The sequence below is a fragment of the Manacus candei genome, unplaced genomic scaffold (assembly GCF_025592945.1).
Source record: "Manacus candei isolate 608988 ecotype Guabito, Panama unplaced genomic scaffold, ASM2559294v1 h1tg000027l, whole genome shotgun sequence".
Classification (NCBI taxonomy): Eukaryota; Metazoa; Chordata; class Aves; order Passeriformes; family Pipridae; genus Manacus; species Manacus candei.
This window is the reverse complement of record NW_026138075.1, coordinates 8955119-8979492: the sequence shown is the minus strand read 5'-3', so window position 1 is coordinate 8979492 and position 24374 is coordinate 8955119. Positions and strand designations below refer to the sequence as shown.

Sequence of the window (24374 nt, the reverse complement as noted above, 5' to 3'; positions counted from 1 at the left end):
CTGAATAAAGTCAAATATTTTTCCAAGTGAAGCACTATTTTCACACCCCGCAAAATGCTGACACTGCTTCCAAGGAGGCCTTATGTCTCAATTTCTGCAAATCAGACAACAAAAAGGCTGGAGTGATGCTTGATTAATGAACCTGCTAGTTACTGGTTTTATTTATTTTAAAGCCCCAGCTGAAACAAGGGCAACATTTCCATTTTGCAACTTTGGGATGGTCCCTGTGCACATTCTGACATTTGAAATGTGTCAAGTACAGTCATTCAGTTATGGATTGATAATACACAACACTTGTAATATTATAAATTGGGGAAAAGAAAATAAAGATTTTTATATCCATGGCTATCATTTACGGGATAGATTTTTAAACTGCATATACTAAAGCTTTTCAGTTTCCAATCAGACCACTTAGAGGGTTGCAGCATGGTCTCTACAGACTTGACAAAATTTCTGCCATCTACGCTTCAATATGATTCAATAGCAATCTTTATCAGCTATTTCTACTTTGTCTTCTCTTGGGATAAAAGGACTTCAAAATGGCCTCACATAAATGTGATTCTTCATATGATTACTGTCTATGAATATTCTCTGTCCTTATAAAACCCTTTTTTTTCAAACCAAGACAAACTTCAAATGTGCAAACGTGTATCTTCTAAAGTATACAAACTTAAGCTTTGTTGGATAGAATATGAGATGCTGTAGAAGATGTCTGTTCTCACCAGGGAAGACATTTCAGGAGCTTCAAAAATTGCAATGGTTTCCTATTAGTACTATTATTGTATTTCTAAGCATTCATGCAGTTCCTTTACCCCAATAGGAGGGCCCAATACAAAACTGGATAATTGTGGAATAACAAACATACATTAGCATCACACAACAGCTCTAATCACCTGACTGCATTTCCACTATTTGCCAGGACAGTGTGAAAGTCAAAAGAGATGGTAAGAAATCTCAGTCTCCTCGAAATGGCGACAATACCAAATTACCCAAATGTCTTCTTCAGACTACCTCATTACAGTGCATTTGGGCTTATAAAATTACATGTAAATTTACCATACATCTACGCTGAGCAGGGTTGCAAATCTACTGCTAGCTTCCTGCATCAAACTCAAGGGATACAGCAAGGACTCAAGAAATAAGCCCAAATACGACAAAAAGAAGAGAAAAACAGATCCACAAGGAAGTGGTATTAGGATGTGTTCCTAGCTGAGAAAAGGGAAGCCTTTTAGGTCACAGTGTCCAAACACATTTGCAGGTCATCAAACTGCTAAACAGGAGTATTCTTAAGACTCACAAATAGTTACAGCAATGTGAAATTGTTGAAAGTTGAAGCTAAATAATCTCACATAAAGCAAAAAGAGAACATCCTAAACCCTTCTGGATACTTTGCATTGTTGGCAGAGTTTTAATCGAAATTGGAAAACTTCTAATACCTATGCTCTGCACCAAATAGGAATTAATTCTGATCAGCTACGTGACATCTAGTCAAAGATGGTTTGACTGTATGATCATAATGTTTCCTTTTGATTTTACAGACTATGAGTGTATTGAGAATGGTATTTTGGAGAACAGTTTCTTAAGAACAGCCTGGAAAACAGAAAAACTTTTAGAATCTGGAAATTCTGGTTTTATTATACAATCACACAAAATTGTTATTACATCTGTGGATGATACAGGAGATTGAGTCTCAGTTTGGTAAACCCACTTAATAAGAAATTTTTAATTTGTATCCTTTACAAAAGTACAGATAAACCAATATTCTGGCCTTTATGTTTATTTAAAACTTCAGTGTCAATGCGAGTGACAGCATTTATTCCTCCTCAGAGTAAAAAAAATAAAACAACCAGGAAAAATAATGTCTAACAATAATGTAGGTTAAACACAGCTTATGTAAGTAACAGTCAACACACCAATGGATATGACTGCTTTAAGTGGATTATATGGATTTAGAATGAGTGTTTTATTCTACTAAAATGTTGCTTGTGTTCGTAAAATGCTTCATAAAACGACAACAAGAGAAATACAATTCCACAGAATAAAATACATAGCACTTGTTGTGCATTTGCCATTTGCAGAAGTTTTTATTCAAGTGTCAGCATCGTTAACGTTTTGCAGGTGGGGAGTCAGAAGCAGGAAGGAGCAAAGTTGTATGATGAAGGCTGCACACATTCAAGCAGCACAGCTGTGAACAGGATGTAGGTGCCTGGCACCTCCTCTGAGCCATTAAAACTGCTGGAGTGTAACAGATCAGCCAAGGATGATTAGTGGCTTTCCAGTGGCATTGGCTTTTAAAATGATTGCAAGAGAAAGGAGGTTTTTACACAAAAAAAGTTGGGTAGTGGGGAGATTCTTGTTTTTGCTTTGTTTTGGGGAGGGATGTCTTTCCAGTTCCCTGTTCCTGCCTTATCTTATCTATGCAGTTCATGATTTCTTGCTGTCCACCATTTAGAATAGTTGGGTGAGACAACAACCACTGGAATGAAATATGATTGTCTTGCCTGTAGAAGCAGGCAGACAGATGCAGAAAAAACTTGAGCATTAAGTCAGGAACATACATTACTGCCAGAATGTTTTCCAAATGCAAAGGCATAAAAAAAAAAGGAACTTTAATCCTTTTTTTTTATTAACATCCTCCACTACAACCAATATCATCAGCATCAGAGGAAGCTGGATCTCATCAGGAAATGATGTATAGAACCTGTTCTGTTGCATTTGTAGACAGTCTGTTAAAAGATGTGCCTATCCAAAATATATTTTCTTTCAATCTTTCCCCGCTGATATTTTGACATTTGGCCTTGCAGGATCAGCTGCTTCCAGAATGGTGCATCTTTCCATGGTTCAAAACTACGATCTCTTCAGCTGCTCCTCTTCTGACTCTTTCTAACATCCAGCAATTTTATAGCCCAGTAGCCAAACCACCAATTTGCAAACTGACTCCAACTACAGCTGAAGCACACTTAGCGTAACACAACACCACTGCAGCTGTCAGGGCCGCTGTCTTCTGCTGTTCTTAGAATACAGATTAAAAATTAAAGGACTAATTCTCCTTATTTTTTTAAAAAAAATTTAGTCATCCTATCATTTTTCCCCTATAAACCCACTTTGCTGCTAAAAAACATAGAAGTATGTACTGCTTTACTAGAACTGTAAAGAAACTGAAATATTAACACCTACTAGCACCTAAGGACTAAAGACTGTCAAGAGCTTTTCTTTACAACCCTTGGCTTTTACATATTTATAACTGCTATGATGAAATTGTAATCTTATGGGCTTAAATTTCCCACACATAAATCTACCTAAAGTGCTTTTGTCATTGTTAAGGCTGAGCAGCTCCTGAACTGTGAGAGGAATGTAACACCCTTTTCTTTTTAGGCTGCAAATGGCTCTTCCTTGAGTTTGGTTTTGTTGTTGTTTGTTTGGGTCTTTTTAAATATCATTTGCACTTGCAAAACAAAGCTGTACAAGTCTATGTGATCTGCCTGCAAATGCATTGTACGTACCTTTGGTCTCACTTTGAGTGAGAATGAGCATTCCCAGCTTGCACAGGGAGAGCCAACCAGACAGATGTGCCATTAAGCAAGAAAGCATTCTGACAGAGAAGCGCAGAGAAAATCTTATCCCAGAATAAAAAGACTTCAGAAAGGATTTAGATAACTCTAAACTGGAGCTAGAACTAGGTGATCTTTCAGGTCCCTTCCAACCCAAACCATTCTAACTCAAGGTACATGAGCTGAACACAGTGATGCCTAATTAAGTTAGCCATTCAACATGCCACGTGTACCTTTTGCACTCTCAGCCAAAGCAGATGCAATCTCTACTAGTCCGTGCTCAAAGCAATTGCCAGCTGAAGACTCTCACAGTGTGCTGCACCATACTGGAGCGCATGCGGCCCAAACAATTTCTCCAAACTTTAACTCCGTGGTTGCAATGCTGTCGTGTCCTCTGATGAAGCAACATACAGACAGAGTTTTTTTCCTCCTTGTTCTCATTATTTCAATACATTAAACAAAAAGGAACCCAATGCCTAATTTTGAATATTGTCATCTCAGAAAGTTTTAGCCACTTCTCTGAGAGATGGCTGATTCCTTGCCTGCCACTTTAAAGTCAGCTGACATCTTCCTCATTGACCATGAAGTCTACAGACCATAACGGTAGCTCTACCACAATCCCTAAAGGCTGCTGAGAGCAGGAGTGGAATATTTAACAGCTGGTCTGACACTGAGTTTCTGTGATGCTGCAAAAAATTCATAAAAAGGCTGAGGCACTGAAGGTTTTTTCCCCCAAAAAAACCTCTGGTCAAAATCCTGACACAACTCCTTGCCATGCTGTGGTCTTTCAATTTCCTTGCTAATCGCTTTACCATCTTAAGAAAATAATAATGTGAAAATAGCTAAAGACCATAATCCTGTGGAATAATGTTTGGGGTTTTTTTTTGGGGGGGGGGATGGTCCTCATTCACTACACTAATTAGGAAGTGAACCAGCTAAAACATCTCAAAAAATTTTCCAATTCTCTTCCAAAAGTTAACAATGACATTGTCATTGCCAAGGAGATCTGTAAAATGACTTGGCAACCGGAAACTGGAATCTAATTTAATATTCCTTTTTAAAGCACCTGCAATTAGATATATTGAGGGACAAAACCCCTTTGAGGCAGGTGCCAACAACTGGGATAGTCATGATTAAAGGGAAATCAAATACTAATACATTTCAAGAAAAACTTCCATATTTCCCAACAGTGAACATTTCTCCTTTCTAAAATTATATTACATTGAATTCCTACTGGTCATTTTGCTGTGTTTAGTAGAAAACATCAAAAGGTAATTCCACTAGGAAGTTTCAGTGATTATCCTTTGTTTCTTTAAGTTCTAACAGCAAAGTCAGTTATCACATTATATAGTAAAAGAATTAGACATTAACAAAGCTTTTATTCTTCAGAAATTAGGCTGTCTCATTAGTGTGACAATTAACTTCATTAAACATATCTACCTATTGTAGATAAATGAAGAGAAATTACCATTATGTGACAAAATTTGGTGGGTCACCTACCACCTCTGGGCAACCTGTTCCAGGGTTTCACCACCCTCATTGTAAAAAATTTCTTTTTTATAACTAAGCAGAATCAACCCTCTTTTAGTTTATAACCATTGCCTCTTGACCTATAGCTACAGGCCCAGCTAAAAAGTTTGTCCCAATTTTTCTTATTGATCCCCTATAAGTACTGAAAGTTGCAATAAAGTCTCCCTGGACTCTTCTCTTCGCCTGGACAAAGAACTCAACTCTCAGTCTTTCCTCATAGAAGAGGTACTCCAGTCCTCAGTCTTTGTGGTCCCTCTCTGGACTTGCTTCAACAAGGCTATGTCCTTCCTGCACTGAGGATTCTAGAGTTGGATGCTGCACTCCAGGTGGGTTCTGCACCAACCCAATACCAGAAACACAGTCAAACTCTGAACATGAAAACAGCATGACAGTTCCTATTATTTTGCAACCAAGTAGCATTGTATTGACCCTTGGTCCCCTGTGTGCTTGTATATGTCAGGGCTACCCACACAGACATCAGTAACTCACCTGATCCCACTGTTTAACTGTTGAGTTATTTGGCTAATAAAATCTTCTTGTTCACTAAGCTTTAACAACAAAACACATAGCATTGCCAATATGAAACACAATCTTACAAATAACAACATTCTCATCTGAATTTCTCTAAGCTTCAAGTCCATGGTGCTGGCTTTTAGAAGCCCTAGGTTACTCGTGGCTGCTTTAATTCTGCTCCCCTCCACCCTCTCAAGAACACAACTGTCCTACCAGTAATAAGGACAGGATTCTGCCATTACTTTCCTATGCCCTGAAGACAGCTCAGATCATTTGGTGTAATCAAAGATATGCTTGCCAACATTTTACATGCTGCTATCAAGAGTTCTGTTCAGCTTGTTATTGCAAAGGTTAAGACTTCTTCCCTTTCCTTCCCCGTTCTAACATTTTTTTATCACCACATCATACTGATCTGCTCTGTGTCTGGTGAGTTCAGGCTGGATAACATGTAAATGTCTGGAGTATTGTTTTCCCAGGTATTCTGATCCCGGAGAAGAGTTGACAAAGGTATGACACTTCTGCAAAATCATGCTCCAGCAGAGTATCTTCCTAAAATTAGGCAGCTTTACCTCTTATTTTAGTAGAAATCTTTCTGTTTCTCAAAGATGAATGAACCTGACCCATCAATAGTTCAAACCCCAAATAAACCTACCTGAAATTAATTAAAATGAAAAAACTATGAGCTGTCGTCTTAGTAGAGATTGATAAACAAACACTAATGCTGCAAAATTGATAAATGTGACACTTTACAGGAACACAAATTATTAATTCTACATTTCTGAGCATCACTATGGTCCACGTCTTTTTCAGATCTCCATTGAGATGTGAAACACTGGGGATCTCATAAGCAAAATGGAACAAACTTTAGTATATCTGTTTGAATATATTATCCCTCTTAAAGCTGCCTTTTATTACCTTAAGAATTGTCGTCTTCTAGGATTAATACTTATTCTGTGGGATATTTTTTACCATATGAGTCACAAATTCATTATCACAGCTTGTCACTAAAACTCATCTTATGTAACAGTTCAGTATAAAAAGACAGCTTTCTCAGATATGCTGTCCATTTAAATTCCACGTACTATTGTCATGCCTAAGTACTTCAACTCACATTTCATCAGAATTGCAAACTCTTCACTAGAAGAGCTCCACCTGATTTTCCTTATGCTTTTTATTTATGTAAAGTCTGACTTTCAGACAGTGTTTTCAATCTTTGTTTGCAATATTTCTAACTTTGTGAGTCTTTATTTCACCACAGCAGCAAACCCAGATGCACACTTCAGCTCCTTATTCCCACCCCTGGAAGTGCCGTAATCCTCTGCTTTCAATACAGGCCCTACCAGCAATACACTCAACTAATTAATAGTTGAATTAGAGCTTCATGATACCTTTCAGCTATGGACTGATTCTTCCCACTTCCTTTTCGCTCCTGCTCCCATTGTTTCACGCATTGTAACATCACCAAAATAACTCTGCAAACCCTATGGAGCTAAAAAAGGCTCTCAATTCATGGTATGGTGCTTTCATTGACCCCTGCCCAAGGCCAACTACAAACAGCACATGAGCTGGAGAGACCAGAAACCTCTGTAATAGATTTCATTCAGTTATTAGCTTTGATGCATAGTACTGATCTCTCCTTCGAATCCACAGACTTCTTTCACTTCTGCTTCCCTATCAACACATAAGAAACACCACATAACTATACACTGGTCTAGAAAAGATGATGTAGATAAAACAATGTTTCATATTTTCTATATTACAATCTATGTTAAGGAAATTAAAACCTCACTTGGGCATTTCTTCCTAAAAAAACTCAATTCTTTACATTTTTAGATGAAAATGTAGCATTTCTAGGCAAGGATGTGGATGATAATGGAGATAATGGACAAAATTGTGTTATACTGCATATCCTTTATCTTTTCATCTAAATACAGATGGCATGTGCTTAATGCAGGTTAATGCTGAGGAAATCGTCAAAATGTGTAATTCACATCTTAAGTTTATCACAGAATCATAAAGGATGGTAAATACCTCCAATATCATCAAGCCCAACCTTTGACCAATCACCACCTTGTCAACTAGACCACAGTACTAAGTGCCATGTCCAATTATTTTGTTCTGTTGGATTTATTCATAGCTTTTATAATAGTGTCAAGAGGCTTTTCCAGAAGAAAGATCTTCAAAGCAATTCATTAACTGAAATCCACGATAGCAAGATTTTCTATTACTTCTACATCTTTCATTGTACATTCACACAATGAAATCAAACACTATCCATGCAAATTGCTCAGAAATACCAAATTTCATAATTGTTCTTCCATTATATGCCAGCTATTTACATAATAAATTACCATTCAATAAGAATTCCATCATTTAAAACGTTGTATAGAAGCAAATTAGTGATCCAGGTCTGAAGCAAGCACAGAACAAGTGCATGCTACAGAGAGATTTTAAGCATTAAGTAAACTACCATTAAATTATGTGGAAAATAAACAAAGCTCAGTGTTTCTTTGTTCACAAATACACACGTTATCTAATCTGCTGCAAATATTGGCATTAGATACCATCATACTCATAAATACAGTAGTGATGGTCCTTTCAAATTCTCACAGCAATGCAATGCGCCTTATTTAATATTAAACCTTTTATTTTAAAAGGACCAGTTTATTTAATACAATTAATTGCCAGTCTGCTTTAATAATCATTAAATGTTATACACGCTGAGGACAAAGTGGTCATCATGTTACAAATGCATGCCCATATATTGACATGTCTGCAGCCACACAAGAGTTCTCAAGCTCAGATTCAGTGATCCAGTCACAAAGTGAAGCACAAACACTTTTTGCCAGACCTAGGTATTAGACTGTTGGTTTCTCTTTGGGTACAGAATCATTAACATGACCCTCACCAGAGCTTCTCAATATTAAAGTGATATGTAAATCACTTCAGAAATCAGAAGTTCCATACCAGCCTTAGCACATATTGGGGACAAGTCTAAATGGCGTAATATGGAAAGCACTGGAAAATAAATGATAATTCTGATTTTCTGCTGTGCCTTAGAGTCTCTTACTATTCTTGCCAAAGTAGTCTTGGGTTTGCCAGTGGTGCAGAAGTGGTACCTGGAAGCTGGGTTTAACACCAAAGTTTATGGTGGTACATTCATGTGAACTTGCGCACTTGTGTGTAAATCTCTCCCACTCTGTGTACACAGAAAGAGCATGGACTGACACAGACGTGAACACTTTCCCTTCCTTTTGCATTTTCACCTATTCTGTGTGCAGTGCTTGTTGTTTGAATGGTGGGCATCAGTACTGATGGGAACAGAGATTTAGGTCCTGATCATTTGCTAACTAATCCCCAACATACACTGCTCAGCAGAGCTACTGGTGCTCTTAAGGGTTAAGCAGTTCAGCCTTAACACAGAAGTGAACATAGCCTTGTGTGCACTTTCCTAGTCTTGTCCCATCCTCAAGAGGAACTTCAGCTCTAAATGCAGCTTTCCAGACTGCAGAAATATTCCTATATGATGCTCAATTTGTAGAGTCTTCAAACTCTTTTACTGGTAACTTTTACTTCTCCTAAATTATTTGTCAAGTAAAACCTGACAAATCCTTCACAGACAACGGCCATCATCCAATAACTTTAAAAAAGCTTGACTCTGTTATGACCACACTACTGGCTTGGGGAGTTGTTGGCAAAACTGCATTGCATGAACAGCATAAAAAAAGCTAATCAGATCTTCACCAAACTTCCTTTCTGAAAGAAAACCAGAGGAAATCCAATCCTACAGTTAGTGATGAAGCTACTAATCAATGAAATTAAAGGATTAAAACCAAAGTGTGTCCTGAGTAGAGATACAAGAGGATATCATACTTAAGTATAAATCAGTAATTAAATTATGTTGACAGTTACCTATTATAGTGTATACTACAAAGAAATGGCACTATTTTTCAAACAGATCTCAAAATTAAGAACAGCAGGAACTACCAAAAGGACCACAGAATAGAGTATTCTTCTTACTCCCTCATAAACCAAGTCTAGAAAAAAGACCAAAAAAAAGCAAGAGAAACTTCCCTCAAACATTGTACCATCCCACATTGCTCATTTTCATTTTGAAAGCTAGTTGTTTTACAGAAGGGGATCTGTAGACATAAATGTTATGCATGTGGTTTTGCAGAGAGGCACAGCACAGTGATTAGTGCATTAACAAAATTCCTGTACTCATCCAGGAATAATGTTGGACCTCATGTTCCAAGAACAGCACATACTTAATAGCATGGTATTGTCTTCACTTTGTTTTAATGAGAAGCAGAACCTTAGAAAACAGATAGTGTGTCAATTCTTGTAATGCTGTATGCCATTGAGATGAATGTCCTCTGGGATAATATTTCATATAAAAAATGCAAAGGCTTTTTCCTCAGACACATGTGTGGAGTTTCTTACCTTTGGTTCCATTGAAATGAAGCTGTGGGTACCTCTACTTGAGAGAACTGACCTTTTAATTGTTTTACTATGGTAGAAGTGGTAGTAATCCTTCAGTGTTCCAATCTGTAAGAGCAGGGAAGAAAAGAGGATAAGGAGACTTAATTTATGAAAACTGGTTTTCTGTTTTTCATTTCTTAAAGTCTATAAATTATGCAATTTCCTGTGTGCTGAAATGTTACTTGAACCCACTGATCATCTTTCAAAAGAAAGACATACGATATGAAATAGATGGAGTATCCTTCAGGCAGTAGCTGCATAACCAAAGATTATAACTGAGCTGCTTAGTCTGGCTGTATCTACCTTTTTAATGTTTAATTTATATGCAGTACTTTAAGTAATTCTATATCAATCTATATCCAAACCGTCCTCAAATGCCAAGTATTTCAATCATCAAATGGCTATAGGGTTATTAAAAAGCATTTCAGCTAGTTTGCTTAAGGAAATGTATTGTAAAATAGACTAGATTTGGTTATTTATATAATTAAATTATTAAAAGGGTATTCACAGCATCAGACTATCCAACAAGAATATCTTTCTCTTTCTACCAAATGCAGGTAAAAAAGAAGTAAAAGAAAGAAAGATGGAAATGATAACTTCATAGGATAATAACTCGCTTGAGGTACAAAATCAATTAATGTAAAATAACAAATATCACAATTTCACAATGGTACAATAAAAATGCTTTTTATTCATCCCTTCAGTACACAGTAGCAACATAAATATTAATATTAAACTAAGATGGTCTTCACAATTTGAAAAAGAAATTTTCCTTTCAGAGTCATCACTATCTAAACATTCATAATTTGAAACTTCAGCTTCACTCAAGTAAAAACAAACATTCAGTCTCACCATCTTTGGGAGAATGTCTTTCCAAATAATTTGGAATTTGACCTACTATCACACTGCAAATCTTGTATGACATTTAATAATTTAGTTTCAAGTTCCTCAATCATGAGCAAAAAAAGGGGAAAATTGAGCTTACTGTCATTTCAAGTTGAAACTCAAAGTGACCTCAGGAAACAGGCTTGGTTTTGTAAACAGAGATTAATGGAATCACCAGAGAGGATGGAGCAACACTTGGAAACTTTAATCTTAAAAAATCCCACAGTATTCTGAATTTACATTTGTAAGAACACACATGTAGGAAACTTGAAAGTTGAAGAGTAAAGACTCAAAGAGAACTGGAAATAACTTCGTGAAAAATTCCAAGAATATACTTTTAGAATATTAGAAAACAAAAATCTTGAGACAATATCAAAGTATACTATTAAGAAACATTGACAGAAAATCTCAACAATTTAAATCAATTTGCCTAATGGGGAAAACTGCAATAGGGCCTAAGATATTAACCCAAATATGTGTAGTTGGTCCATCAATATCTTCATTTCAGGAGGAGTGACTCACATTTAGTTGAAGTCAAATAAACAAAACATTCAGTTAAAAAAATTCAGTTTATCATAAATTAAAAAGGAATTGGTTTATCTAAGTCTAATTAAAATATATTAGCACTGGAATAATTTTCATGCTGCCTTCTCTTTGAAAGGCAATTCCAGCTGAAGTGGTACAACTCTGTAGCATGGATGAGCCCGGCTGTAGTGAACAGGGCTACGTCTGGCTGGTGATCAGTCACCCCAGCTGTTCTTCAGGGCTCAATCCTAGGAGTAGTTCTGTTCAATATATTTATCAACAATCTGGATATAGAATTTAAGCTTGCTGATTATACCAAACTGGGAGATACTGCTGACTCTCTTGAGGGACCAGAGGTCCTGCAGAGGGATCTGGACAGATCAGACCATTAGGCTATGATTAATGGAATGAAATTTAAAAAGTTGAAATGCTGGATTCTGCATTGAGGATGAAGTAATGTCAGGTACAAGTGTAAAATGGGAGAGGAGTGGCTGGAGAGCAGAGCTGAGAGAGGGATCCGGGGTGCTGGTTGGCATTAAGCTCAATGTGACTCAGCCATGTACCCAGGCAGCTGCGAGGCCAAACACAGTATAACCAGCCAGACAAAGGAGGTGGTTATCTCACTGTATTCAGCTTTGGTGGGCCTCATTTGGAGTACTGTGTGCAGTTCTGGGGCCCACAATTTAAGGATGTGAAGGTCCTTGAATGTGTCCAGAGGAAGGCAACAAAGCTGGTGAATGGCCTGGAAGGCATGGCTTGTTAAGTGGACCTAAACACACAGAATTTGTCTGGTTTGGAGAACAGGAGGCTGAGGGGCAACCTCATTGCTCTCTACAGCTTCCTGAAGAGGGAACAAGGAGAGGGAGGTGCTGATCTCTTGCCCTGGCATCCAGGGATAGGATGTGTGGGAATGGTTCAGAGTGCCATCAGGGGAGGTTCACACTGGAGTTTAGGATCTGTTACTTTACCAGAAGGACTGTCAAACAGTGAAACAGGCTTTCTGGGGAGGTCATCAATGCCCCATGACCATCAGTATCTAAGAGACATTTGGACGATACCCTTAATAACGTGATGTAACTATTGGTCAACCCTCAAATCAGTCAACTAGATGACTGATCCCTTCCAATTCTATTCTATCCTACCCTACCCTATTTGATTCTATTCTGTTCTAAGCCATTCATTTTCAGTACAGCAACTGAAGTTTTTTCTGATTTTAACAGCCTGTAGCACAGTTCTGTATCGCCAGGTTTCTGCTGCACCCTTTGTGAATTACCAGCATTTATATCAACCACTGAAGTTTGGTGCCAGGCTTAGCACTAGTGCAGGTGATAGCATGCTACCCTGAGACAGAGGGTTGTAATCAGTTACTTCCTGGATGTTTCCTGGACTGATCAGTAGCTTCAAACAGGGTTGAAGTGCTAACTGCTGGGAAGTAATGCTATTCTTGCTTCTTAAGTCCTCAGAAACCTGTGAAGCACATATTCACCATAACAGGCTATTCTACAAAGGTTACTGAACTTTTATAGATCTTGCCATCTTGAGAGTAAATTAGAAAGCCACTACTTTATCAGTGTGTGTCTACAGAAGCATACATATCAGTGAAAGGACTCAGCTCAGACAGGTAACTGTATTTTACCACTTCACAGAATTGCATAAACAGAAAGGTCATATTTAGGGAAAATAAGCATCCATCCTGTTTTGTGTTACAAAGGTCTCAGTATCACCCAGTCCTCGCATTAGTTTGAGGGGTTTATTTTTCTAGTTATTTACCGAAGGCTAGCCCTAGCTGACCACTCTGAGGGCACCCAAAACAGCAAATTTAGGAGATGACCTAATAGCACTTCTGGAGGTCCTACAGTTTAGCTTCTACTAGAAGAGACTGGAGGGATCTGTGTGTTCTACCTTCCAGCCCAAATAGGACAGCATGAGGCTTTGTCATCCTTGACAGCTGTACTCCCTCTGAGACCTTGAGCTGAGGAGATAGAACTAAGCCCTGGGAATTTCATGTGGCAATTGCAAAGCCATGTCTTCCAAGCACCAGAGTTTTAGATAATAACGATTATTAATACTAGCAGTGGTTATTTAAAATTGTGAGATTTACAGCTATAGCTCATAACTGTCAAGGAATTAAAAGGATCCCAATTTTTTTAAATGAAATCTAATTCATATTCACTGTGCCTCTCACAGCAAAGTTACACCAGCATTATTAAAAATTTTGTTGCCTTCTTTTCCCTTAGTGGGAATTTACTAAGACCTTCCAAATCCTTGGACCACTAGGGGAAGAGCTAAACCATGGAACTACAGCACAATAAAACTTATCATTATGTATGTTCTTGTTAAATTGTTTTTTACACTTTTAACTCCCAGGTCCTAGGGGCACTCTCAGAGGAAAGCAATGCAAAGACAGAAACACCAGAATCCTGAGCTAACTACTCTAATATTACTAGAAACTGATGGCAATTTAACACTTCCATCCTTGGGAAATCTTTTTAACCTCCTTTTTAATTTGCAGGACAGATCCAGATTTGCCTGGCCAAAAGTAAGAAGAACGGACAGCAGGGGTAGGTGAGAATTAATCTCTTTAGAAGTAATATTCATAACTGAACATTTTAAAGAGATCTATATATACATTTTAGTTGCACTATACTCTATTTATTCAAGGATGAAATAATTTCTAGAAGTAACAATGCTACAATATCAAAGTGGCATCCCAGAAAACCAAAGCATCCACATATTCACATTAATTTTAAATTTATCATGTCTTATTTTCTATTTAAAGTTTAGAAAATGTTTGAATTTTAAAGATATACAAAACAAGAGCCAAACTTTCTGAGCTTATTCTTGAAAAACATTTCTCCCATATATTCTTTTATAGTCTAAGGTAATATTAAGATAATTTAGTACATAACTCATCTACATCTGCATTGTGTCCTCATGAACTCTCTAGGGAAACACAAATGCTAAAGCTAACTATTAAATATACTTCAAATGTATTTATGTGATCACCAAACTGACATATGTGACTAAGCTCTGAAAATACAGCTGAAACTTCTGTGCAGCTGAACATGAGTAGGAAAGTTGTTCCAGCTACTGTGAAGGAACCTAAGAGATGCTTCTTAGCTTTTTTTAAGAGACACATGTTCTAAACATCTAGCTGCAAAGTGCTCTTCTCCCAGTGGGCTGAATGGAAAACAATATGTTGCTGATTCAGTGAATTGGGTCCCTGTTTCTCCAGTCTTTAATGACTTTGGTTCTAAACGGATTTTGGAAAGGAAGACAGATCAGCTCCAAATTTGGTTCTGAACTCTGTAAAGCACTAGAAGAGCCAAAGAAGTGCAGAAACGCCCTGTGCAGACCTGGAACATAAAACACTATAAATTGGTGGATCGATGTATTTCACATGGGGTTGAAGATATGACCCTTCCTGTCTTGCAAAAATTTCCAAACCACTACAGTCCCTGTCAGAAGAAAATATCAAAAACAGAGACATGAAGAAAGTTTATCAGGTTTACTATTATCATCCCATTTTAACAAAATCACTTCAACTCCATTTCAAACTTTTAAATTTCTTCAGATTGAAGCATTTTCGTTTTTCTCTGAATTATCATTTCTGGTGTACTCTGCATAATGTGACAACATTTTTAACATTTTCATAGAATCACGGAACAGCCTGGATGACACCAAGCTGTGGTTGACACATTAGGGACCGGATGCCATCCAGAGGGACCAGAACAAGCTTGAAAATTTGGCCTATGGGAATCTCATAAGGTTTAACAAGACCAAATGCAAGGAACACTTAAAATTTAAATAGGAAATCTCATGAAGTGAGCCCACAGCCTTTACTGATCCCTGTTGGCCCCTTGTTATCCATAAGTATAGAAAGGTTCACACTGATACTACAGAAAACTGCCACCCCTTTCCTTCTTGTGTCCCTCCAGACTTAAGCACTAAGACTCTTAAATCCAGGGTTCTCATCTCAGCATTTATGGGCAAGGAAACCCTGCAGAGGTTATTAGCTGTTCACTGACCTACTCAAATTAAAGCACTCATATCTGTAAAGGGCACGTTCATTCAAGATGTGGAACCTAAACTTGATTCGTATTGTAAGAAGCAAAACTGTGTATTGGAGTTTTTGTGGGAGCTAGGGTGGGTTTTTTTCACAGTGACAACACTTTCCCAACCTTCAGCTTTCTTGTCCAAAACCCTACTGTTGGGTCACCACCAACAGATCCAGCACACTGAGGCTGGAAGAGCAACCACCATAAGGACAACCACAGAGCTGCTCCCCCATCTGAGCTGCAGACTGAGATGGGGGCTCTTTCTCTCCCAAATAAAACCTCAGACTGAAAGCTTTTTTATGGTTTTGTTGTTTGGGTTTTTTTTCATAATAATGGGGAATTTCACCTACTGTGTGTCATTCACAAGAAATAATAGGAAGGTTTTCCCACAGATGTTCACCTCATTGAAGTGAAAGATTGAATCTCTTTCAGTTTTAGACAATTTGTGGTTCTCACAAAAATTGATTTAGGGGAGATAAGCATAGGCCCTCCAGACTTTTTTCAGCCTGAAATCTAAAATTCCAACTTCTAAGACAAGGCCTCTATCCAAATATTTGGTCTGTCTGCTACCCACCTGTTGGGCTGATATCCTACACTACGCTGTATGAGTTAAAACTGTGCCTGGATTACTACAGGCATTAAAAAAAAAAAAAAAAAAAAAAAAGAAAAAAAAAAGAAAAAAAAAAAGATAACATTAAAAAAAAAAGCTGAAACCACCTACTGAACACTACGGTCATCTTGAACTGCAGTGGCAAAGATAATATTGCTCTGATTAATAGTCTAAAAGACAAAATAATAATGTTTAGACTCTGTATTAGAGAGTGTCTGAATCTGTACACTAGACGAATATCTACCAGATGGGATACAGTGTCCAAAGTTATTTAAGTAGAACAATTCAAACCAACAGCAGAAAGAAGATGCTGTGGGCGTGAACACACATTGTCACTGCAGATACAACCCAGACTACACTATAAGCTTGAATTCCAGCTACGCTTAAATGCCCAAGTAACCCAGTTTTCACCACTATTTTAAGCTGAATTAACCAACAAAAATTCAACAGCTCAAACTGTGAAGACATCTCTGTATGTGCTTGAGGTAGGAATAGCCTAACTTGCCAGTTCATATCTTTGTTTCTCCCACATTCTTTTTGCTTCAGGTTTGTTTTAAAGGGAACTGATGTTGCTGTTCCTGAATAGTGACACTGAACAAGCTGGGCTTGGTCTTAAAAACACTTCTCCTTCTTGAAGCATTTTTTGAGTTTCCTGGACAGAAAAAACCCTATACTGTAATCAAGAGTTCTTGCTCAGTTTATTAAACCTTTGGTCTGGAGGACAGGATAGTTCAGCTGGAAAAATGAGGTTCCCTTTTGAACAACCCAAACACTGAAAAACAAACAAAACTCCAAAATAGGCAAATAAATTTTAAAAATACAGGGCTATTACAGCAGAAACACCAAAATTTTCACAGAAACAAATCAGTTTGCATCTCTTCAACATTGTAGAAACATGCTAATGGTTTATCACTTAACCATTGACATTCCCTCTCCTGTTTAAATAGGAAGAAAAGCGTATCACCTCACTGAATTAAAATACACCACTCCAGATTTTTGTATTTATCATTTATGTTTCAGCTATTTGCATGGAGAAATTTTGTCTGGGCATTTACTTTGAGCTACAAAAGTACAGTTTGGCTTTTTAAACAGCTAATGTCAAAAATTAATAACAGCCATTAAAATAAAGTAGCTCTGCATTATGTTCTTTCAGATAATGTCACTGCTGTTGCTTACATGCTGCTGTATTTTGCTTTTAAAATAAAGTAGCACAATAACTCTTTCAATTGAAAAATAAACTTCAGCCTTTAAATTTTAATGTGCCTTTGTCAGTATATTCTGAGATCGATTATAATTCTTGATATCATTCTAATTCAATAAAAAAGTTTTTTTCACAGTCACTTGACAATTTTAATATGAATTTGAATTTTTATCTATATGTTAGGAAGCTTTAAAATTCTCAGAAAATACTACTCTAGCTAAACTAAGTAAAAATGCAGCTTAATAAGAACATCAAAAAAAATTTCAATTTGCAGTAGAAACAACATGAGTTGTTATATTTCATTTTGGATTACCTCTAAAAAATAGTTTTTCTCACAGTTTTTCTTTTCAAGGCTTTCTACTGCATTCCGGAGTATAATCTAAACATATTTATAGTCTCTATTCTAAACTATAATTAAAATTAAAATCTAAATTTAGATTTAGAATTCTGAATTCCTAGTTAGATTTATTCTAAAATGTTTTTCAATATCAAAATTCTACTTCTCTAAATAGATAAATGTTTTACTAAAAATATATTATAAAATATATTTAGCAATATAAAACCAGTTAAGTTTCCCCTGAAACTCCTAATTGACCTATAACTTTCAAAAAGTTGAGGTAAATTGGTAAAAGCTTCCTACATCCTACCTTCTGCATAAAGGTTACTTTGTAGAGATGTATTTTAAAACAAATATCGTCAAATGAAATTCTGCTTTTTGACATTACAGTACCTCTAGTGCTCTGTCAGTAAACTTATTTAACATGTGGAATTACTCGGAGAAATAAAGTAAAAAAAACCTAACAACGAAATAGCAAATAGCAACATTAAGTGTTTTACAACATTAAAAAAAAACACCAAAAGTTTTGTCAAGTTCAACTAAGCCACAACTAAGTTTTAGTACAAACCAGGAGGTAAGATTAATTTAGATATTAAAATATATACATTTGAACTGTATTATAGCTTTATTCTAACACACACTAAATTACACTGATTTATTAATAAATTTAATAAACTTTAATAAATTTCCTGCTATATAGGATGAACAATCCTTCCAAAGAGGATTGTGAAACCTTTTTTATATTATATATTTGTATAAATCCTGTTGTTGTTGAAATTACTTTCTGCCTTATTGAGTTCTAAAAGGTGGGAGAGGTTAACTGATTTTCTTCAAATAAAAAAGATATTTTGATCATATTTCACTAAAAACAACGCTACTTCAAAAAGTGCAGGGAAAAAAAGAAGAATACTGAAGCCAAATCATAAAAACATAAATCCCAGGTAAAAGGAAAGGAAATCCCAGCGAAGGAAAAGCTGTCTGAATAAAGTTCAGGTGAAAATGATGTTTTGAGTTCTACATAAACAAGCAGTGGAGAGAACTGTTCCTTACACCTCACAGGTAACAGCAGACTACAGTAAATACATATTCCTTCCAAAAATTATGATGGAAGCAGGGCCTGAGCTTGGCCCCTACCCTTCCCCATTGCAGCTCCGAGAAGAACATGCATCAGTCTTTATGGGAGGACAAAGAGCTGGCAGCCCTCCTTCAACCTGAGGTGTGCTGCGCATTAGCACCCTCTGAACATCTGCTATGTGGTACCCCTTCCCTGGAGATGAGGGTATACAAATATGCCCTCAGTGATGCTTGGAATGAATAAAATGTGAGAAGTTGAAAATACGTGTTGATTGTTCAAACATTAAATTGGAAAAAAAATCTCACTATAGTACTTGAAACTTTCAAGGTCCGTAAGGGTTTCATCCACCTTTTCTCTATGACTGATAAATACGTTATGATTATTAGAACAATATTTTAAAAAGTAGCTAAAAATTAATGACCATAAGGTCCTTAATTATTGTGCAGGGAGTGGTAGGGGGCAGGGTTTTATGAATTGCAGGTTTCGTTTTCCAAGAGATATATGAACCTAAAATATTTGGAGGGAAATGGTGAAGGAACCCATTGCTACATCTGTCACATGAAATGTTACCACTCTAAGTACAATGATAGGCATTAATAACTGCAACCCCAGTCTCACTGCGAGCTTTGCCTAATGTGGCACTGCAGCAATTGGCAAGTTCATGTCCCTGTCAAATAAAGTAATGCAAGGTTGCTCAGCAACCTCTGATCGTGGGTTTGCAGTTCCAGGGCAACATTACATTTTTTGTGAAAATTCTCAAAAGGAAATCAATTACTGCCTTCATTCCCATTAATCTTTTCTATACTTTCTTTTCAATACAGAGAACAGCATAACGCAAACTGGTAGTTCAAGCCTGATGAGTCATCACCTTATTTCTGCAAGGAAAAAGGAGTGCAACAAAGTGTATTTATATTATGCTGAACAAACAAAATTAACCTCTGCTGTATTTCGACTGACTTCAATGCAGTAATCAAGCATTTGCAAGTTCAAGCCATAAAAAACATATTCTTTTATCTGCAAAGGAGTTGTTAGACAATATCATAGAATCACAGAATATGTTGAGTTGGAAGGGATCCACAAGGATCATTGAGTCCAGCTCTTAGCTCTGCACAGGACAATCCCCAAGCATCGCACCATGTGCTTGAGAGCATTATCCAAATGCTTCTTGAACTCTGTCAGGCTTGGTACTGTGACCACTTCTCTGGGGAGCCAGTTCCAGTATAGTAATATTTTTTTCAGTACACAGCCTCCACAAATGAAGCCATCGAAAAGGAAACAAATACATTTAACATTTTGAGGAGGCCAAACAAATTGCCACTACTTTCTGAAATCCTTTTTCCTGTTCCTAACTCACTACTCTGTAATTTAAAACATCTAAATGACATATTGCATCATCCGAAATGAGCTTTGTCACTATTTTATTGACTTCCAATCCTATTTCATGTTGTATCTCTGAAACATGTAAACTGATGAGACAATGAGGATGGATATTCACGCAGTATTATGAATGTTTATTTAAGCAGCAAACAGAACTGCCATATTCCGTACATAATCAACCACTCCAGAGTCTAAGGATTATTGTTTCTTTGTAATGTTTCTTCACCTGTACTCTCTGATATGTAATTATAATAAAGCATAGGAATGAGAGTTGACAAAGTTCTGACAAAACTATTTCATTCATGCAAACAGTATAAATGGTAATTAAAAAATAGGTTTTATTTTTTAACAAAGTTAGAAACACTGTTAAATCTCTATCCAGTTATTTAAACATCAATATAAAACTAGTAAGCACATTAATAGCAAGAGAATTTGTAACATTCAAAATTACTAATGTGGTGACCTAAACTGGTCACACTGTTTCCAGTGAATATGTATATTGCCAGCAATAAACCTTTTCATGCTGTACTTGGTCTTACAAATCCGAACTCTTATTAGTCATAGTAAATACAAGGTTTTCTTTAATTCTTTCTCATGAGACTTGATTTAAGCAATTTCCTCTTCTATCACCAATATAATTTACCAAAGTAATAAAGAAGTGACTCATGGGAATATCTGAGTTATATTCATCTGTGGGGCGTGTGTAGGCACTAATTCCAACACGATGAACCTAGACTATACTCCTTCAACTTTGAACTCTAGCAAAGTCTGGTATCTTCCAGTCTGGACAACATGCTGAACCAAATATAGAGAAGCATGCAACTTGTGCACACGTTACTGACACATTCACCTATTAACCTTATTTGGTTAATGCTAAAGTTGTACAAAAGTTTATACTTTTTTGTGTAAAAGTAAGGTTTGCCAGCATCCTTTATTTATATAAGAGGTCTCCACAACCACACGTAATCCCATTGACTTCGATAAGACAACTGCAGCAACAGCAATTCATGTAACAGTTTAATAGGAAAACAAAAAATTTCTCTTTCACAGGATCTAAAGATACACTAAAAGAAAAAGCAAGTAAGCAAACTAGACCAAAAAAAAAAAATTCCTAAAATTATCGCATTATGCAGCATTCAACCCTAGTAAGAAATAAAGCATCTAGATCATCCTAACTACCAATTAGTGAGTATTTCAAAAGTATTACAGCACACCGAGGGACTGTTAATTCTAGCATAGTCTCATAATATTCCACTTCAAGTAGCTATTTGCAATCACAACAATAAAAACAAGACAAAAAAGTGTCATTAATTCAGACATACACAGGTGTCTCCTGATGTACCATTTTTTATAGTGCTGGAAGATTCAATTCAGCTTTCACTGGATTCATTGGAATCTTTCACTGTATTTAATGGGAGCTGCAATGGGAATTTAAGGAAGAAACAACAATTTTTTTTTAAACCCCGACCTCCATGAGGCCTACATTTTAGATGAAGTGTAGTTAATCTAATTAAGCAGTAGCTTAAGCTTCTAAATTACTTCACACTGCAGAGAAAAGCCAATGAGAGCTGATATTCAATTCATAAACTAATGACAAACAGGTTACAGCTTTCAGACACTATCCGTTTCACACATTTAAAGAACATTCCTTGGTGGCCTTCTTGTTTGAACAGCAGAATCTTACAACCTGAGGGCTGAGTGAATGCTTAGCTGTCTAACTCGAAGAATTTTTTTTCTTGGAGAAAGGATCAAAGCTTCTACTGTATATTTGTTTAATACGTTGACGCTACATATAAAATACTAAAATACTGAAATAGGGAAAAGATGGTCATTAAGAACGATAGCAGTGAATTGGTTAAAACCATGTATTCTTTATAAATGGATTTACATTTCCATTTTGAAACATTTGTTTTCAGAGTCCTACAAGATAAGAAACATCAGAAGAACAATACAGATGCCAATCACTGCCAGAACTATTTACTGTGCAGTTATGTGTGTCAGATTAGTATTTATATTTGCCAGGCACGAAATGGAAATTGCTCAAACTTCACAAGATTGGAATGGTATTTATCTACAAGAAAGCTTTCAAAAGAGCAGTCTGTTGCAACAGTAGAACCATTTATTGATACCAACACAGTCCATAGCCCTTTTAGGTCACAGAATGGTTAACTCTTACAGCAAGTAATGCTTTGCAACTCTGTTTAAATCCAGTTATCAGTTTTCCCAGGTGAGGGTTTTGTGATCTGTCAGTTGGCCATGCTCATCATACACTGGGATTCATCAGAAGGAATCTGTTGTTCACTGACAATGGAAATTTAAACTACTCTGTGCTGAAGCAAACATATTGCTTTGTCAGACAGGTAGAAAGAAATAATGACAGTAATGCAGTGATGGGCACATGTCAAGACTGTCAAAGATATCCCAGATATTGCCATACATTTTTTCTCTGGAATGAACTTTAACTAGGTATGAATAAAATCCTATTAATGTTGTGCTTTCAGTTCATGAAAAGCAAATTACTCCCTTTACAAAGGAGCGAACAGGAAAACTGTATACAGTATCACACTTAATACTGTCATGCTAGCTAGGGCTGGAGCTCTTTTGTGGTGGTGATGGGACACATCTGGTCTGTCAGCCTTCCTGATATAATTGGGGTACATGCAAATGCATTTCTAATATCCTTACTAAGAGACTATTGAGATTTTCATAAACTGCTACTTCATGGAGTATAATACTTCAAAAGTGGAAAAAGCTAATGTGAGCTGTAAGACCACTTTGTGGGTATCTGCACTGGTTGCACTCTACACCCAACTGATAAAACTATCAGTGGTTCAGGGTGGAGCTTGGCTGCTCAAGAAAAAAGAGTTTATTCTGCAGTTCAGTCATACAGGGAAGGGGCACTTACTAATTTCCAAGAGAGGTAGGGGAACTTTGCCAGCTTAAAGCCCTCCCATTGCTGTTCATTCATGCTTGGTTCACTTGGTTCACTGGAGCACAGCATACTCACAAAAGCATTGAACTTTTTCAACGTTTAGTGTATGATCTGTTTGCTTCAGTTCAGCTCAGATCAATTACTGAAGATACGATACTTGATGTTCTGCAGCTCAGAATGTGGAAGGAATAAGGACAGAGTAGCTGAATAAAAACACTCAGTGAATTAAAGTAATTGAAAATCTCTCATATAAAAAACATTTTTCATATTTCAAAACGTAACAAAAATGTGATGTCAATTTTTAAAACGAGATCCGAAGCACTACAGACTTCCAAGTCACTACTAGACAAATGAGTAGAAATTAAGAAATAAGATAATTAATGTTCACTTGGATAAAAAATCACCACTTATATAGTTAATAATAATAATAATAATAAACAGAGGAAAATTCTGTCTTACGAATTTATTCATGTTCTTTGAAGAGGTCAAGCAAACAGATAAAGAGAGATAAATAGATACACTCTGGTTGAACTTTTAAAAGGCTTTTGACAATGGCCTTCACCAACAGGTTTTAAGAATTTAAGAACTCATTGCATAAGGTCTTTGCAGAAGTAAGCAATCAGAAGACTGAAAACAAAGCTTAGGAATAATTATTTATTGATTTATTTATTAAATAGCAATTAGCTTTTTGCAATGGGTGGAGGGCCCTGATAAAGTTCTGCTGGGTACCACAGCAGAACCTCTTTTGGGACCTACACTATTTCATTATAAAAAGTATGCATGGAGAACAGAGGGAGAAATGAGGTGTAGATGTCAGCCACGACAGATCTAAAGGCTGCAGCTGACTGTGCACGCGCTATAGAAGGTCCATGTAAAACTGAGTCACAACAATAAAACGGCAAATGAAATCCAATATAGGCAAAGGTGGATCAACTGATGTACAAACCTAGCTTCACACTAACTATTTTGAGCTGCCCAGTACCATTAAGAAGTGACAATCTCAGGGTTATGGCAGACTAATCCATGAAAACTCAGCTTGATAGAAGTCCCAACAACAAATTATATACTAGACATCAGCTGAAGTATGAAGAATAAAGCAGAGAACATGGCACTATGAGAAAAATGCAAGGCTCTAGTCTCCTCTATTCAAAGAAGACATAATAGACCTGAAGAAGTTTTCAAGTGGCAGAAGAAAGATGGACAAAGATATAGTACAACTTCTGTATGAAGAATAGCAAAGTATTACAATACAATATATAGAATACAAGTTAGAGGAAAATATTTGAAATCTAAAAACC

The 24374-nt window shown here is 36.6% G+C and overlaps 1 protein-coding gene across 7 annotated transcripts in view; it reads right to left on the bottom strand.

The window, feature by feature from the left end:
* The window catches only part of PCSK5 (proprotein convertase subtilisin/kexin type 5), a 250017-nt gene that overhangs the window by 215763 nt on the left and 9880 nt on the right, over window positions 1-24374 (bottom strand). For 5 of the 7 annotated variants that reach the window (XM_051789299.1, XM_051789294.1, XM_051789297.1 and 2 more), the window contains exon 2: window positions 10038-10142. Coding sequence is in view for 4 of the 7 variants with exons in the window: in XM_051789294.1 (XP_051645254.1) it covers window positions 10038-10142 (105 nt within the window). In the remaining 3 variants the exon portion in view is untranslated. Of the gene's footprint in view, window positions 1-10037; window positions 10143-24374 lie in introns of those variants that run through there. The other 2 variants (XM_051789298.1, XM_051789300.1) reach the window with 1 other exon arrangement.